This window comes from Malaclemys terrapin, chromosome 1, assembly GCF_027887155.1.
Source record: "Malaclemys terrapin pileata isolate rMalTer1 chromosome 1, rMalTer1.hap1, whole genome shotgun sequence".
In the NCBI taxonomy this organism is placed as follows: Eukaryota; Metazoa; Chordata; order Testudines; family Emydidae; genus Malaclemys; species Malaclemys terrapin.
The window spans coordinates 83,387,859-83,407,060 of NC_071505.1; the positions used below are offsets into that span (position 1 = coordinate 83,387,859).

General features: G+C 42.7%; 1 protein-coding gene across 1 annotated transcript in view; it reads left to right on the top strand.

The window, feature by feature from the left end:
- The window catches only part of ELK3 (ETS transcription factor ELK3), a 62,866-nt gene extending 44,680 nt beyond the window's left edge, over positions 1-18,186 (top strand). The window contains exons 3-5 of the mRNA XM_054028496.1: positions 3,750-4,547; positions 11,751-11,873; positions 16,498-18,186. Coding sequence (XP_053884471.1) covers positions 3,750-4,547; positions 11,751-11,873; positions 16,498-16,596 — 1,020 coding nt within the window. The 3' untranslated portion in view covers positions 16,597-18,186. The remainder of the gene's footprint in view (positions 1-3,749; positions 4,548-11,750; positions 11,874-16,497) is intronic.
- The last annotated feature ends 1,016 nt before the right edge of the window (positions 18,187-19,202 follow it).

The window sequence follows — 19,202 nt, forward strand, 5'->3', positions numbered from 1 at the left end:
CACGTACAACTCAGACTGGAGGAAGCATGGGCTTGCGGTTACAGGAGTAGATTGGGAAATTTGGATTTAATTTCCAGCTCTGGAGATTCCTTCTGTGAACTTGGCCAAGTCCCTTTTGCTCTGTGTGTCTAGCTCCCCATTTGTAAAACAGGGATAATAACAGTGCCCTATCTCACTGGGATTTGGTGAGGATAAATCTGCTAATGTATATGAGGCTTTCAGAGCCTACAGTGATGGAAGCCATGTAAGAATCTAGATACATAAATAGGAATTAAGGCTGAATTTCTTTTTTAAACCAACAAAACAAATAGTTAATGAAAGAGAACAGTGGTCTGAGACTTTGTTTGCCAAGTCTTGGAATAGATATTTATGGTTGACTGAAAAAGAAATTAAGTTTACAGGAATAATGTAAGTTCACATTCAACTTTACTTACCACAGAGCAGTTTTATCTTATAAGAAACAGCTGTGCACCCGAGTGAGGGGTATTCCCCAAAAAGGCTTTTAAAGGGGAGAATCCTTTGTCAAAGAACCATGGACCCCAAGAAAACAAAAACTCACTTCTGAAATATCTGAAAAAGTGCCCCTGCCCTCTCTTCTTCCTCGATATGGAGATCTCATAAACTGGAGGTATATGGAGGTCTCAGACTCAATCGACTTTAAGGTCAGAAGGGATCACCATGATCATCTAGTCTGACCACCTGCACATTGCAGGCCACAGAACCTCACCCACCCACTCCTGTATTAGAGAAAGGTGAAAAACCCCCAGTGTCTCTGTCAAGCTGACCTGGGGGAAAATCCCATCCTGATCCCCAAATATGGCAGTCAGTTAGACCCTGAGCATGTGGGCAAGACCCACCAGCCAGACACCTGGGAAAGAATTCTCTGTAGTAACTCAGAGCCCTCTCCATCTAGTGTCCTATCACCAGCCTCTGGAGATATTTGGAGATATTTACTACTAGCAGTCACAGATTGCCTACAATGGCATGTAGCCAGTCTCCTCATACATCCCCTCCAGAAACATACCAAGCTTAGTTTTGAAGCCAGTTAGGTTTTTTTGCCTCCCCTCCCCCCCCACATTGCTCTCTTCCTTTTCATGGGCCCATGTTATCTGGTACCATAATGTAACTGCATATGAGCTCATACAAGGACCTTGTAGGTCTAAAATGTTGTATAATTGGGCAAAAGCACATCAAAACCAATGAGGAGTCTGGTGGCACTTTAAAGACTAAGATTTTTTGGGCATAAGCTTTCGTGGGTAAAAAACCCACTTCTTCAGATGCACAGACTAACATGGCTACCCCTGTGATATAAAGCACATCAGTAGATTTAGGGCTTGATCCAAACCTCATTAAAGTCAAACCCCCAGAAACATTAAAGTGATTGGGCCAGTAAATTATTTCATTAGGGCAAATATGAAGAAAAGCAAACAGTTGTACTAACAACAATTTACATAGCTGGGATTTTTTGTGTGTGTTTCTATTCTGTTTTGTGTCTGAGTAAAAGATTTCCCTGTACTCACCTCTGAGCTGAGATGGTAATTTTACTTGTTTGTGACATCAAAGACTGTGCAAACATTTGCATTTGTCACAAATTTAGCTCATGTTTCATGACTGCTGACGGGTGTGTGATCATTGTCAATTGGCGGCACAAGACTATAGAGGCTAAACCTGCACACTAGCACATATATGCAGGCATAGAGGTTTAATGGGCTATGCCTAATTTGAACATGGGTTTTTGTATGTGTAACTCTTCTGCCAGGTGGAGCCAGCAGCAACAAGGGCCGGGTTCAGTATCTAGGGGTTCCTTTTCAACAATACAACACAAAACCGGCTTGAGCCCCCACCCGGTGACCTGGGACAATTACACTCCACCCCCCGGCATCTCTAAGAGGCAATACTTGCCCTGTTGCAAGCACAGAGTCTGAATGTAGCAAAACCTTTTAATAAAAGGAGGGAAGTAACTCAGCATTAATTTGGGAAAACACCGCATCTAGGGTTCATAAACACAAACCATGAGCAAAAGACCCACCACCAAGTAAGTTGGGCAGTGTCCTTTTCTCCTCAGGGTCTTAAGTCCAGCAACCCAAAAGTCCCTTTAATGTGCCTGTCCCTTCTCTGTACCTCACTCACAGTTGCTGTCCTTGGCCATGCAGCCCCCGAGTTCAGAGGTTCATCCACAGAGTTCACCTCCCACCCTGTGTGAAGGGGGGAGGGTAAGGAGGCAACTTACACGCTGCACTGCTCGAGCACTTGCTTGTCACCCCAATGTTCGATTGCCACGCCTCTGCGGGGCTGTGCTCTGGCCCTCTCCAGCAGCCTCCCTGCTGGCCATGCCTCTTTGCCAGCTGCCTGGCTGGCCACTCACCAAGATGTCTTCAGGCCCCCCCACACACTTAACACAGCTCTCAGTGATTTCAGCTGTTAGTGGGGGAACCTAACTGCTGGTGCACATTGTGCAGTCTCTTCCAATAGAGGCACTGTTCCAAAGTAGGTCTAATACTTAGATCTAGGTATCAGTGATCAGTTCTGCAACCTGTAACAAGACTCTCAGTTGAGTCTAAATGGGAGAGAGGAATGGTCAAGTGGCATCAACAACCCTTAAACAGGGCCCACACCACTCTCAACTCATGGGGCTTTGGAACCCATGTCCCCTGTCTAGCGAGTGCTGTTCAGTTGAGGGTGAGTCCCTCCATCGGGATATGCCAGGTACAGTTCTGCTGCCCTCGGTTCACACAACAAGCCTTTATTACTCCTTCCCTAATAACAAGGAGACGGGGGATCCAACACCAGCCAGAAGTGATCATTTGGGCAAGCAATCCCATCATGATGAGCACCTAGGCAGGGTGTGTGTTTCCATGCAAACGAGATCAGCTTCTGAAGTTTTTTCCCCACAGCTCACCACTAGATGTTGGGGAGAGCTCATCCAGACTATGCTTACATTTGTTTTATAATTTGCAAATATCTGAAAGGAAAGCTTAACCCTTAGAGATCATGGATCTAGGGATTGCAAGAGCTACAGCTGAGTTTTCTACAGTGCGACAGCCCATCTAAAGGCGGAGGAAGTCAAACCTACAAGGTGCTGAGAATGCTCTTTTTCCATTGGAAAGAAAATATTTCTGAGCTGCTTTAGGGGAAGAGAGAGGTGATTAATCCATGTTGCGGCGTGTATATTGTAGAGATGGCAATTTTGTTCGATGTGATGAGGAGGCGTGTAACATAAATGTTTAGGTAGGTGGATGGAATCAGGCCTAAGGAAAGGAAGAGTTTGAATACTCACTGAAATGCCTGTCTGACTTTGAGCAAAGAGCAATGTCAGCCTATATATGTGAAACCATGTAAACGATTGTTTCATTGTTTATTTGTACCCCCTGGCTATCTAGATCCATCCGTTTCCTCTCGTCTTATACTGAGACCGTAAGCTCTTTGGGGAGGGACTGTATTTTGTTCTGTGCTTGTACAGCGCCTAGTGTAGCCCACACACGTCCTGGGTGTGGTTTCTGTCCCATCTAGTGGCACTGAGACCACTTAGAGAGAGATTATGAGTCTGCTCTACAGCCTTAGCTAACAGCAAGTTGTTGGTTCGATCCCCACCCGCCCACAACCGGGGTTTGTCGGCGTTACACTAGCACAATGGGGTCGTGGTTCATAACTATGGCCCCATGGCATTATAATACAAATAGAAAACAATAATAATGCACTCCATGTATCCAGATCACTAACCTTGTTAGCCTGTGGTTTTGTATTCACAGAACATCATCAAGAAAGTGATTGGACAGAAGTTTGTGTACAAGTTTGTCTCCTTTCCTGAGATTTTGAAAATGGATCCTCATGCTGTGGAAATCAGCAGAGAGAGCCTCTTGCTGCAGGACAGCGAGTGTAAGATGCTTTCCGAGGGCAGAGACCAGCACAAGCACAATGTGTCAGCTCTGAAAAGCACAAGCCGTAACGAATATATCCATTCTGGTCTGTACTCTTCTTTCACCATCAACTCCCTGCAGAACCAGCCAGACACTCACAAGCCAATCAAAACAGAAAAACTGGAGGAGAAGTCGGAAGGAAACACACCGGTGGAAGAAGTCAGGACTGTTATAAGATTTGTGACAAACAAAACAGACAAGCAAGTGATGAAGCCCATTGTGTCATTGCCATCGACGTCCGAAGCAGCAGCTGGCTCTGCTTTTCTCACCTCTTCAGTGTCAGCTAAAATATCTTCTTTAATGTTGCCTACCACAGCCAGCATTTCATCTACTACTTCGCCGTCTTCATCACGGTCTCCGTCTCTGTCTCCTCACTCACCCCTCCCTTCAGATCACAGGAGCCTCTTTCTTGAGTCCAGTTGCCATGACTCAGATTCTCTTGAGCCTCTGAACCTCTCTTCAGGTTCCAAGACGAAATTTCCATCTCTTCCCCCAAAGGCTAAAAAACCCAAAGGCTTGGAAATCTCAGCGCCGCCCATGGTTCTTTCCAGCACCGATATCGGTTCCATCGCCCTCAACAGCCCAGCACTTCCTTCGGGATCCCTGACTCCAGCTTTCTTTACTGCACAGGTAAGATATGTCTGTCTAATATACTCTTGTTTTGGACAAATAGGTTCTAATTTGGTCAAGACTAAATGAAGGATCAGTTTTATGTTCATGTGACTTTCACATTGAAAAGGGGGGAAGGAAAAAAGGTGTAGGAGATGCCTATATAAAATGTGGAAAGTACAGTCCTTTCTTGCACACATGCCCAGAGGTAATGTGGAGAAAAGTAATTACAGTTCACCGAGTGGGTGGAAGGATAACGACACATTCACTTGGGGCAGCTGTTAACATCAATCAGCTATCGTTTAAAACCAGTTTCAAGGTATGCAGAACAAGGAGGAAAAGGCCAAGAAACAAATACACGTAGTTACTCCGTCAAAACGTGGATGTGTATGTCATGGGATGCTTGGCTGATTTTTTTAGTACCACTTGCTGCACCCATTCATAAAGTGTGACATTTTCATTAGCTTTCAAAGCAGATCAAATTAATTGGTTTCTAAGAAAGGGCTCTTAAGCCAATTTCAATTTCAAAAGGCCTTACAGGTTCATAAAGCATTTGCTGCAGTCTCCTTTCTGCATGAGCCTAAGAAATACCCATTTGTTTCTGTTCACTGTAAAGTGGATGTTAACTAATTACACAATTGTACGAGTGTCAGTGTTGAACAATAGTTGTCCTGAAGGTGGAGTTCACTAAAAATAATGTCACTGGACAGACCTAATAATTCAAAGGACAAGAGGAAAGTCAGCAAGAAGCAGATGATTTAGTGCTTGCATCATGCTAGGTTATTTGCGTCTGACTGCACCACAGTAAAATTAGAGAGGAAATTCATTTGTAAAAATATGCACAAAGAAAGACTATAGGAATAAAAGTTCACGCAATCAATATTAAGTGAAATTTATTGAATATATAACAAAAAATAAAACAATAAATGGTAGGGTGGCTAACTCACTCACAAAAGCAAGGAAATCTAGGGATATGATTTAAGCCTTATCCTGAATTCACCAGATATTATGCCTTCCTTTTATTAGAGCCCTGCAGTACTTGGGCACAAGGGAATGATTTAAGATTGGGTCTCCAATGAAAATTAGCTTGTTTGTCTCTGCCTGTCATTTGTGCACATCATAAAAACTCCAAGCATAAAGTACAGTTAGCAGGAAGAACTGGAGTGTGGCAAGCCAGAACTGAGATGCATTGACTAGCATGCAGAGTATCTAGCTGTGGTAATAACCACGGTAAATGTTTTACTTTCAGGGCACAAAAATGGACAAATAAACCATACCAGGCCCAGAATGGCACAGATTGAAAGCAAGGTCCATTGCAAGTCTACTTTAATCTAATACCATACCCAGAATCAGTAGAGCCATTTTGATTTGTTTCCTTGTTGGTCCATTCATTCACTATTTCTTTGGATACTTCGCTTCCTTGTTATCTATAAAATAGTCTATTACGCCCAAGATTTTCAAAAAGGAAAAATTAGAAAGAACCTGGTTTGTTTTGTAGTTGACTATGGGCCTCTTCTTGATTGATACTGACTGTAGTCCATTAACAAACACATCAGTGATTCAGTTCTCCATCTGTTTATTCCACAGTTCAGCACATCTTTCTTAACAGTCTCTATAAGAGACTGAATGCATCTGTGAGAGACGCGGTGTGCTCTTTGGGGCCATTTGCTCTGCAGACATTTGGCAGCATCATTGGAGCATGGTAGCTGTTTCCTGTGTATTAACAATCAATTTTAGGCTTGTTTAAAAAGCATCCTCCATCTTTAAGAAGTTTGACATAATTGAGCACATAATAAAATACAAAATACATCAACCATATTTAGGTAACAGTAAAGTTATAATAGAAAGTAACAAGATCTAGAGTTTAGGATGGCACGCTGCAATTCATCTCATTTTACTTGGGAATGGCAAGTGCTACACATCCGACTACATTTTATTTACCAGATTCTGATCTCAGAGACACATAGGGACTAGACACAGTCAAGGACATATGCACTCTGTTCCCAACTCTAGAAGTCAGACAGGGCATTTGAACGGTTCAGCAAGAGCTCACAAAATGCAGCCACTTCCTCGGAGAAAATGATTCAAAATGGCTTCCAACAACTATTCTTGAGCACATAAATAAAAAGCTCAGCCAATCAGAGAACCATAACGAAGACCTTATGACTTTTGTAACCAAACAGGACCAACTCAACTTCAAAAAGAAAAAAGCGACATGAAGATATTGGGAAAATTTGCTCTTAAAGGCAAAAAGGAATTGGTACAATTTTTTGATAGAGGTTTTTTTGGAATTTCATTTAATGAACACGAAAACAGGAATGCTTAAATAACAACAAAATTTGAGTATTTTGCCCAGTTCCATCGCTTGTTCTGCAGATTATTTATCTTTTTGGTTTTGCTAGCACTGTTGCCTTTTTCTGGAAAATGGGGAAAGCTGATTTAGGTCTGTTTTCTTGAGGCATCTGCTTCAGAGTTCGTAACTTCTACAACATACTGATTCCTAACGTATGAAATGAGGGTGTACACAACAGCCCTTCCCTTCACATTCATCATCTGCAGGGCCGGAGCCCTTTAGCACCACAGTTACAAACCTTATAGCACGTTAGCTAAAGGGGTAACTTCTGTAGGGGTCATCTATCATGATGTGACATGCCCTGTGCTAGTAAGGGTTACACCAACTTTGCTCCTTTTTGGGGCGAAGGTGGGAGCTCTGCTCTTCCTCACTATAGTGCTGTTTGTACAATAAATAACATTAATTTGAAATGTTTTTTTAAAGCAGTGCTCCTACGACTGAGATAGATAGTGTGGTTATTACTGGCTTTGGGATAATAGCATCCCAGCAGGATTAAAATACAATACTGATTATATTGCCAGTGGGGGCATAACATGAGATGGTATATCAGTTTCCACATGTAATTTAAGGACAGGTGATTCTGTTCTGTTGTTTACACCTTAAATTCCTCCTGTGGTTTTGCTGCTGTCTGATGGCCTCGGTCATATGAAGACTGGAATGCAGCCTGCACTTCTTGTATTAAATATTAACCAAATTCGAGCCTTACTGTGGCTAGCTCCTGGCTCCAGCTGAAAGTGACAACTCTAGTGCTCTGATCTTCACAGGGTGTGGACTTTACCTTAGTACTACTGTCAGGCACCTTAAGGTATTGATTGACCGGACTGGGTTACAACTCAGTTTCAAATCTCTCTTTAAGTACTAGCCCTTCTTTAGGGACCGTACTTCAGAGAAATGGGGTCTCTCTGCATCCATTATTAGGGATCAGACCTCGGGACACAACTCTGAATAAGCTCATCCTCCTGCCTTTTGCTCTTTATTTCTTCCCAAAGAACCTTTTTAAAAAGGTGTTGGGTTATTGGGTATTCATTGTCATCTGGATCATGACAGCTGCTAATATACTCTTTTAAGAAGGTTCTCTGGGAAGAAGTAAAAGCAGATGTGGGGTTTATTCAGAACAGTGTCCCAAGACCTCACAGCTAGCTCAGCCTGCGTAATACTGTGTACTTCGCTGAACTATATTGGTTCTGGCTGCAGAGATAGCTGGTTTCAAGTCAATGGCCTTTAACTTACAGAACCCTAAGAACATAGATCTCTGACCATTTATCCTGATCTAGTTCAGTTACATCGTTTGCCATATCTCCTGAATCCCCATGGATACACTCCAGGAGGATGGCTATCAGATAGTAACACAGCCTGGGAACAGCACCACTCATGCCGGCGTCTGAAACAACCCAACGTGTACATGATTATTAGCTGTTCTTAAAAAGGGAGAAATGTTTAGTTTGTGAGTGGACAGAGTTACTTTTAAGGGGCAAACCCTGCTACCCCCTGCCCCATAGACGTAAAGGGCCATGGGCACGGTGGGGCTGGTGTGGTGTTGCATGGGGAGATGGGAGTGCAGGATTTGGGGAACATGCTTGGTGAGCCCAGACCCCTTACATTCTGCACAGCCTACTTCCACAAGGGCTTTCCGCGTGCTACCTGGGATGAGGGGAGGAAATTGGCATGGGGGAGGGGAGGGAGTTGGCAAATATGTGGCTATGAGGGAGACTATAGTGGCTTTGGAGGCTACTGCATCCTTGAGAGAGGACGCGTCCATATATATTTTGGCCTTGTCAACACTGTTGGATCTGTGCTAATAGCAACAGCACCTAGCAACCTGCTATTAGTAAGATCCAGGGTGGCTTATTCCATTTCTTTAACATGCTCTCCTGTTACCAACCCTGGGGTTTCTTGCCTGCTCTTTTCCTCTAGCACCTTTCCATCTAATCATTCCATCCGCTCTTCTTCTCCCACACTGTTCTCAATATTTCACTCTCATCTGCTTCCCTCCCTCATAGGACATGATTGCTCTGGTATCCCCATCTTCAAAAAAAGAACATTGTCCCTACTTGTTTATCCAGTGGCCACCCTCAACTCCCTTCTTCTCTTCACCCCTAAATGTATTGGTCACACAATCCTGTCCTCCATGTTCCTCTGCTTTGGTCCACTGAAACTATGCTTCCCAGAGCCAGATCTCCTTCTCTCTACTGCATATTCCTGCTCCTTGACTTCCCTGCTGCGTTGGAGGCCATCGATCAGACTCTCCTCTAAAACTTGCCCACCCTTGCTTTCATCATGAAGTTCTCACATGGTTCTCCACCTGCATTTCGGGCCATTCCTTTATCATCTCTTTTAGTGGGTCATTGTCCTCCCTACACCCACTGTTTATGGGTTCTGCAGGGCTCCATCCTTTGCCCCATCTCTTCTTGCTTTACATCCGTTCCCTTTGGTGGTCTCATAAGCTCATAAGCTACCATTTTTACATCTACAATGACGGGTAAACTCTACCTTCTAGCTCCTTACCCGCCTATCTGCCTCCCTCCCACCAATCCTGCACATAAGCCTCCCTCTCTGACATCTCCTCCTGGATGTCTTGACATAAGCTTAAACTTAACATGGCCAAAATTGAATGTCTGTCTCCACCCTTCATCGTCTTCCCACTCCCTCATCTGCTTTGTCCTTCTTGACATCACTATTGAGATTCTCACTGACATGCAGGCACCATAATTGGGGGTCATCTTTGCTCTTCCCCTTTCCTGGCCTGGCCCGGCCCATCCAGGCTGTGTCCAAATCCTGCTGCTGCTTCCTCCATAACATTTCCAAAACCTGACCTCTCCTTTGTTCACACAGTTACAGTTCTTACTCAGACCCCCCTCTTTACTTCATGACACGAGCACTATACTCTCCTCCCGCTTTGGCCTTCCCAACACCCCTCCCCAATTCAGACGCACACAGCTGCTAAGCTCACCTCTGTGTGATTCCCAGTTTTACATTGCATCCAGTGTCAGGCGTCTTGCCATCCATCTCCTTTCAAGCCCCTTCACAAGTTCGCCACTCCCATCTCATCCGCTTTTCTCTCTGATGTAACGCCCTTGCTCTGCCAACGACGCTGGCCTTCAACTTCCATTTGTCCATTTCTCCCACAAACATCTCTGTGCTTTCCTCCATGCTAACCCTTATGCATGGAGCACCGTAAGGCCACTACCTGCTCCTTCAAAGTCTTTCCACAAGCTCCACTTCATGTGAGAAATCAGCCACTGAATATAGATTAGACTATTGTTTTTTAAAGACCCACCTTTCCAATAGGTTGGGGCTCTCAGGTTGTGTGCATTGCTAGCCTAGGTCGCTGTGTGATCTTATTACGGTTATCTCCTGCCCCACTCTTCCCTTCCCAGCTACTGTTTGCTAAACTACCCTTTAGGCTCGTTTCGAATTCGATTGCAGGTATGTCAGGGCAGGTGTGAGTCTTCCTGTGGATTTGTACAGCACCTGGTGCAATGGAACTCTAATCCTCACAGACCCCTTAGGCATCACCACAATACGAACAATACATCATTCAGATTTTAAAATTCCTTGACTTCTGGTCTCTCTCTGTCTAGGGTCTTTTACTGTGCCATTAACTGTGGTGTCTGAGCAACAATGTGTGCACGCGCGCATGCAAAGACAGATGTGACAGTAAACAGTTTGAACAAACTCAAATGAGACCCTTTAGGGGGGCAAAGTTTATACCCTTGGCCACAGCCACAACTGTATGAGACACGTAGGATTATGTAAATTGACTGAGTGGGGGACATTAATTCCCTGCAAGGAGTCATGAGATTCTTCTCCTTCCCCCAAAGGTTTTAAATGTTGTAAATACAGCCAGCTCTCCCCCCCCCCCTTCAGCAAAACATTTCCCTGTTCAGCAAAGCGCAGGCTCAATTTTAAGCATGTGCTCATGTTCCATTAAAGTCAATGAGATTAAGCACGTGCTTAAATCCTTTCCTGAAAAGGCGTGATTTGCTAATTTGGGGCCTGGGTGTGAGAAAGATTAGCTGTGGTATTTCAAACCTTGTGTTCAAAGCTTAGCACAGCACTTGTGTCACTTTCTTATTTGGAATTATAGACGTTATTTTGGATACAGAACGGCACGTATGATTTTAGACTCGTTTTCTTTAAACGCAGAAATCTGCTTGCCAGTTGCATTTTTACTGTGTCCAGCCTGCAATTCCACTTTGAAAACACTATGAGAAGACTCACAGCTCTGTATCCGAGTCATGACCCTGCAAATAGCAATCTGTGAGCACAGAAAATCCATGGATTGTTAGTTCTATGGATTTAGACTCTTAGCATAGAATTAGTTGCATTCTCTGGAGCCTTAGCTGTCACTCTGGTTGTAAACCCACCCTTCACTGCAGAAACCAATACAATGCCACTTTGTCAAGCCTTCTTTCAAACAGAGTGAAAGAGAAGCACCAGCTAGGGGAGTGAGCTTCAAAGCCTAGCTTTTGACTCCAAACACTCTTGGGTTAATTGTCCAAAAGATCTAGCCAGTGCGAGTAATTGCTAGTCTACAAAAAAACAAACATTATTCTGAAAGAGATTAGATTTTTACATTGATAGGCAGTGTCTAAAATGAGGTATGCATGGCATTGTAACACTGTGATACAGATATGCATCAAATCATGTGGGTCTGTTTTGAATCTTCTTAAACAAACCTGAATGGCAATAAAATCACTCTGAAAAGGAGATCATTTTATAGCATGGGATATTAAATTACTGTTCTGACAGGGTCAGTAGATTAGTGGGAGGTAAACCTCATAATGTTGCAAAATGTCGATGGAGCTGTAACGGTCCAACCCATATTGTCTTCTGCCTCAAGGCACACATTTGGTATTTTTGTCTTGCAGACCCCAAATGGATTACTGTTGACCCCAAGTCCACTGCTGTCTAGCATTCACTTTTGGAGCAGCCTTAGTCCTGTAGCTCCTTTGAGTCCTGCCAGGCTACAAGGACCAAACACCTTGTTCCAGGTAGGTTTTTCTTGTGGACACATTTCATTTCTAAAGGTGGCTTTCTTTGGCGCACATACTGAAAAGACATCAGGGTAACATCCTGCACATGTTGGTTTTGAATTTTCCAAGTAGTTTAACTAAATATTGACATTAGCAGGCATTCTTTAAAAGGGACACGCAGAGTTAGATTCACTGTAACACTGTCAGAATCTCCTGGGCAACATCCCTCATGGAACGTGAACATAGCAGATATTTTATGGGAAAAAGAAAAGCTGAAGGCCCTAGCTGAGAACAGTTGAGCCCTCAGAGCCTCTGAAGGAGACTGCAGAGCAAAGAGACTGCCTTGTAGCTGTTGAAGGTGGGAGGGAAAGCAATGGAAAAGGCTTTGGAAAAATCATGCAAACCAAGGTCTAGCCTTGTACAGAAGGCAGTAATTGATCCTTTTGTCATGTGAAGGTGCCTGTCACTGAGGATTTGTGGGTAATGCACGGGCCTTGTACTCAGGAGATCTGGGCTCAGTTCCCAGCTCTGCCATAGGTTTCATGTGTGTCCTTGGACAAGTCACTTAATCCCTCTTTGCCAGAGTTTCTCATCTGTAAAATGGGGATAACAGCACTTCTCTGCAGCATAGGATGTTGTGAGAATAAATGTTCGAGAGCAATTTGGATTGCACAGTGAAGAGCACCACACAAAACCCAATAAGGACATGAATAAATCACTGTGGAATACAAGCTGTTCAAAGCCCCAGTATCCATCCAGAAATTGGAAAGAGGGTGGGGCTATCAGCTCCTCCACACTCCAGCCAACTGGAGCCGTTGCCAATCAGCTGATTCAACAGGGCACAGGAAAAAAATACTTATCAGTTAATTGGCAGGAAGAAAGCTGGTGATCCATAGAGAGCTAAAGAATGCAAGGAAAAGCCCTGGAATGAAATCCCACAAGTGCTGAGGCAGATCAGCACCGACACAGTATATGGAAGATGGGAAACAAAGACGACCCAACCCCTGAACTCCCAGAGACTGGCCATATTATACAGCAGAATCACAAGGCCTGGGAGTGATATGACCACAAATACTCCAGTGCCACACTGGGGTTACAGGCATTCCTTTCAGTTATAATGTGACTTTATGTACAGCAGTCCTAGGGCTCTTTGTTTCACCTCATATAAACTCATTTATTTGTATTGTACTATCATTTTGCACACGATTGGAAACATCCAGACATTTAATTTGAGACGGAAGCATCCAAGACTTGTCCTGTAATGAGACTGCAAGTGCATCTAGTAACCTACAGTGACAACTGGAAGTGAAAGTGGATTTGGATCTGTCGCATCTGACAGACCCAAAGGGCCTTATCTGAATAACGCATGGTTCAGAAAAAAGGCCAAGGTGACAAATCTGTAGTGCATAAAGTTTTAATTTACAAACCAAATAGGAAGTGTCAACAGCAGCTGAAATGGAACTAACCCACCGAGTCTGAGTTTTTTTTTCACTACAAAAACAGACTTCCCCAGGTGATCCTGTCTTGGCTATTTCCTGTCTCACGCACCTGCACATGTAAAACTCTCCCCAGACTAGGGATGCTACTTGTGTATCTGCAAGGGCAAACCCACCTTTCAGAATTCTAGCTAGCAAATCTAGAAGTCAAGAAAAAAAGAGCTGGCTGCATGCCCTAAGGAAAAGGTGGTCTCAGACCAACACATTTCTGTGCCCATTGAGGGTTCATTGCTTGCTTAAACAGGAAGCGGAAACCCTGAAAGTAGTGGGGGTCTGAGAGTAATGCTTCCTAAAGCTGATTGACTCTCTCTTTCGGGGCCCTTGACTTAAACGGAAGCAGGACCAGGCCCCAATTTCTTTTTTCCAGGTGTGTAGCATCTTCCATAGTCGAGAACAGGCAGGACTTGGCTAGAATTAATTATTTAATATTAATATTGCCATAGCACCCAGAGGCCTCAATCAGGATGGGACCCAGATGTACTGTGTGTTGTGCAAACACACAAGAAAAAAGTCTCTGCCCTAAAGAGCTAAAGGGATTTTTTGTTACTGAGGCTACTGTACACAGATGGATCTGGTAGTTCTCGTTAACAGCCCATACTGGGTCATCTCACGCCCGCGGCAGCAAGCCTCCCAGCATGGGTTGACAAACTTGGGCTTGTAGGGCTTTCAGTAGCATACTAAAAACAGCTGTGTAGCGACTGGAGCTTGAGCTCTGAAGCTGAGGGGGGAGAGTGGACTTTAAAGGGCTTCTACAGACCCAGGTTGGGAGGCATGCTGCTGTAGGCTGTGTAGACGTACCCCTTAATAGCTAGACTGGATTAGGTGGTAACAGGATGGAGTGCTGACTACACTATGTTGGGTGAAAGGGGAGAAAAGAGAAGGGTCTTAGCATTCTAGTTAGACCCCTGCTTCTTCCAGTGTTACGTACCGTGCCTTTGGGACATGACCGTCGTCATAGCAGAAGGCTGTTGGATACTGAGGCAGACAGTGGCACCCCATGTTGAGCGAGAGCAATCACTTCTAGGAATGTGAAGCACACGCCTCTTCCTGGATGAAGGGCTCTTTATATTTCGTTGTGAAAGTGAGCGGCCATGAAGTGCCTCACTAGTACAGCACTGGAATACATACACAGCTAAAGCAACTCCCACATCCCAGTGTGTGGGGAGAGAATTGTGCCCATTCAGCCTCGGAGAAAATGAAAAGTGCCACTGAAATCTGCAGTTAATTCTGCCTCATTCAGTTTATCTACATAATTTGGCCTAATTGGAAGATCTTCCTGTGGCAATATTACTAGAATGTAATTAAACTCACTTTAGATTTTCATCATTAGTTTGAAAGTTACCGCATAACTGGGGCAATGAGAGATTTGTACATAACTGTGTTTTATCCGAAAATAAAGCCCCAAGGGAATGCAATCAAACTTCATTGAAATCTCAGCTGCCCCAGTGATCCCAGTTAAACTATTTTATTCTCTTGGTTTTGATTATTTATTATCTGTATTACAGTAGCACTGAGAACTTAATCAAGGATCAGGGCCCCCTTGTGCAAGACACCATACAAATAAGTGGGGAAGAAAAGACAGTCCTTGCCCCAGAGATCTCTCCATCTAAGTCTCCCATCTCATCCATAAAACACAACAGGTGGAAGAATTGGACAAAAGGGTAGGGAAATGAGGTTACAGTAAAATCAGCACATTTTGCATAATAGTAGTTTCAGCACCTCACCTGCCTAGTGAGACAGCCAATTATTATAACAAAAGAGGGATGGTTTGTAGTCTTAGAAACCACATGAAGGACATTTTAGGTTACATATCCCTCTTGAAGAACCTACAGTATAGAAACAGGAAACTGGAGTCCTCCCACCCCCTGTAATTAGTTGAAATCAAATAGGTAAAAGATTTTCCAGGGGCATGGTGGTGACTCTTGTTCTGGCTGGCTGGCTGATATAAAAAGAAAGCCTGCAGGAAACAAACCAGTACTGACTTTTGATACAGCCTTCAGCATGGTGCACTGACCCTTGCTGCCCAGTGCTGATCACATGGATCGATGCTTTTCAAATTTCAAACTGAATGATAAAAAGTACAATCTTTAGCTAAAACCTGGAGCTCATAGTAGAGCACGGCGGCAATTAGGATTGCTCGCTCTCTGTCCTGTGGGGGGCGGTAGATAGTAGATATTTTTTACACACCCACTCACCCCGTTTGATGTAGCTGTTCAGTTTTAACAAAGTGGCAGTTTTGGACTGGGTCATTCAGTATTTAGGGCCTAATCCTTTAAGGTGCAGTGACCTCAGTGCCTGTTGAAATCAATTGAGTGTTGAGGGTGTTCAGCACTCCCATTTAAGTAACGCCTCATAGAATCAGGACCTAAGTCTGGCCATAAAATAGGCCAATATAGTCTTTAACACATTTTTAAAAACTAATTCTGAGTGTCTAATGTAGCAGACTTATCCTACTTTCCTACCTAGCTCCCTCGCTAGTCTTAATCTTAAATACCAGTCAACATACATTAAGTGCAAATAAGCTGCAATCAGGGTGCAAGGGTGTACAAAGAATATACTGGTATATTAACTTAGTTAATATTCTTTGCACAGCACTTTGAAAATGTGACATGCTTAATACTTATATCCCTTAGCCACATGACAAAGGGTCCCTTGTAGATAGCTGACAGATTCTACTGAATACACACATACGTTTTTCAAAATATTTTTGAAGGCTTATATATTTCCCTCCTCCCCACAGATGAAACTGTATCTTGAGGTTACAGTTTCATTTTGCAAGAATCTTCATTGCGTATCTCTTTCAGACACCTTAAAAATGCAGAGGTGTTAATTAATGTCTTGTAAGATTACAGAACATTCTTCCTTTATGCATAACGATCAACAAATCTTTCTTCATACTGCTCAATTTTGTGAGCTGATGACAGTTGTCTTGTAGCATTAACTAGCTATATTTTCTTGTACATTTAAGAAAAAGAATATCATCCTTTCATTAATAAATGTTACTCATTATTATTTGAATCAAAGCTGGTCATTTAGGAACCACAACCTTTGAAAGGAAAATCATCTGGGTTCAGTTGCTGGGGCTGAGTGCATATGCAGTAATCCTTTGAGATAATGAATGAATTTTACCTTTTGTCCTCTTGCAGTTTCCAACTCTGCTAAATGGTCACATACCAGTACCAATCCCAAGTTTGGATGGGGCCTCTTCTCCAGTACTGCTTTCTCCAAATGCTCAGAAATCCTGATGACGTCTCATCACGTTAAGGACTCATTAACTGATTTAATACATTCATTCCCATGGGTTAGTTTTTCCTGTGTCATGAGAAGGACATTGTGAAACCCTCCATTTCTTTGGTTTGCACTTTTCATTACATGGATCTACTTTTATTATGTTAGCATTTTTAAACAGTGTTTTTATATATATAAAAATCTGTTTTGCATTAAGTGAATTATAATTTTGTTTATCATAGCTCTCAAGTGTTGAACACTGTTGTTGATGAAGTACTTTTCTTAATGGATTTCAACAATGTATCTAATAAGGATGTGAAGCTTTTTTTATCCTTTTTTTCTGCATATTATGCATTGTGCTTGTGTAAAGTATAACCGGCTGTGCCTTCTTTTGCATAATGTTATGCAAATGATTTATATATTTTCTAGTATTAAGATAAAGGTTGAAAGACAAAACTAGTATTGAACAGCCCTATGGTAGTATTTCAGTATTTTTTCACAGATAGGCCATAATGATGCAGTGTATTCATGTAACTTTGTATTAAGTGCTTCCAAATTGTATAAAAAATAGCCGTATGATTTTTCTTTGCTAAACTGAAAGAACATAATAAATGTTATGTCCAGGAAATGCATTTAAGAATAACGAAGCCATAGCTAGACAGATGCTGAAGCCCACTTTCCTCTCTGGTGTAACTCCATTGACTTTCACAGAGTTACACCAGGGAGGGATTGGGCCCTGAACATTAATAAAATGTTTTAATGGTATTTTGTAAATGTGTCTGCAGAGAAAGAGGACTCACTCAATACCTATTATTTTCATAAATTGCTTATGAATTGTTGGAGTAACAGCTGAAAAGACCCATCATGTACTTTCCATTCTCCTGGCTGATGCAGGATTGTTCCCTCTGTTGGTTTTCCAAGTGCTTTGTCCAGTTGTTCCAAATGCCTTTCACTGCTTCCCTTGGAAGAATATTTCAGCTACTTAGCTGTCAGAATATGAGGCTTTCCCCAAAGCTGTGGAATTTGTAGAACTTTAAATTAACACCTTGTGCTTGTAAAGAGACCTACCGTATTCATGGGATTGTATATGTGGAAACATCAAGTATTTGAGAATTGTGGATTCATAAGTAATGCTGCATCACTATCTGTATACAACCTAAAGATTCATGTATTAAGCATGCACTCTAGCTTGAGGTGGTGGCGGCTTAGTCATCTCAAAGTGTCAGGTTAGAAATACCTAGACTCCATCGCACCACAGATTCCAAACTTGGCAGGGCTGACACAAACCTTGTCTTTTAAGGTAGATAAATTGGGTTGTGTGCAGTATCTTGTGTGGATCTCTCAGATGAGATCTTTAAAACACAACAAAACAAAACACCCAAACGAGGATCCTCTCTGTTACAGCTGGTCAATAAAGATCCCACAGCACTTTTTGCGTGAATAGTGGGTTTTGTCCTTGTAACTGGCCTCTTTCTTTCATTTTATGAAGTGAACTGTGTGCCAGTTGTCTGCCTGGATGCATTTCAGTGGTGATGCATGTGTTTAGTTGTAAAATGGTTTGCAATCCTTCAAGATGAAAGGTGCTAAATAAACATTTTATTAGTAAAGTTCTGATATTTAAAGGCCATTTCTGGGGGCGAGGGAGTGTGATGAGAGCAGGCTCCTTCCTGAGGCTCCATGGTCTTGCAACCCAACATGACTCCTGCATTTTATTGACCTGAAGAGCTCTGTGTGGCTTGCACCAACAGAAGTTGGTCCAATAAAAAAATATTACCTCACCCACCTTTGTCTCTCCTGCATATCACATGGTCTAAGGGTACATCTACACTAAAAACACTACAGTGGCACAACTGCCCTGCTATCGCATAGGCACTTTCTACAGTGACTGAATGGGTTTTTCCATTGCTGGAGTAAATCCACCTTTCTCTAAGAGGCAGTAGCTAGGTTGACACAATGACCACAGGGCATGATATTTTTCACAGCCCTGAATGATGTAGTTAAAACAACCTAACTATGTAGTGTAGACCAGTCTTAGTGAAATGAAATAGAAATGGCCATATCTAAGTAAAGTAGCAGTGATTATAAACAAAACAATATATACCCAAGGGGCACACAAAAAAAAAATCTCATTGTGCATTTCAGCATTTGGGAACCCCAATAGGCACCATTATGTACATCTAGAAAGGAAGGACTCCAATGACAGACCACAGCAATGAGAATCTTACACAAAATGTCCTGCAAGTTTTAGGCTAGCTAAATTGAAAACAGACTGAAAACAAAGGTGGCCACAAACAAACCAAGCTGAACGGTTGGGTCAAACGCATGAAAAATTAAGTGGAGGCATCAGAGATTAAACTACAGGAGTTTACAGATTAAATTATTGTATCAAACCTTTTCTTTTTTAATATATGTGTCCTCTCAGATGCTTGGAACTTTTCAGTAATTAAGTCACATATGTACAATGTCCATGTGCTGGGAATCCTGGAACCGATTCTCTTCTCATTGTGCACCACTGTAACTACTTCAATGGAGTTACTACTGATTTACACTGGGATAGCGGAGGGAAGAATCAGATGTCAAAGAAGATGAGGATGCACATCTTCTTTAGCTCACAAAATAAAGA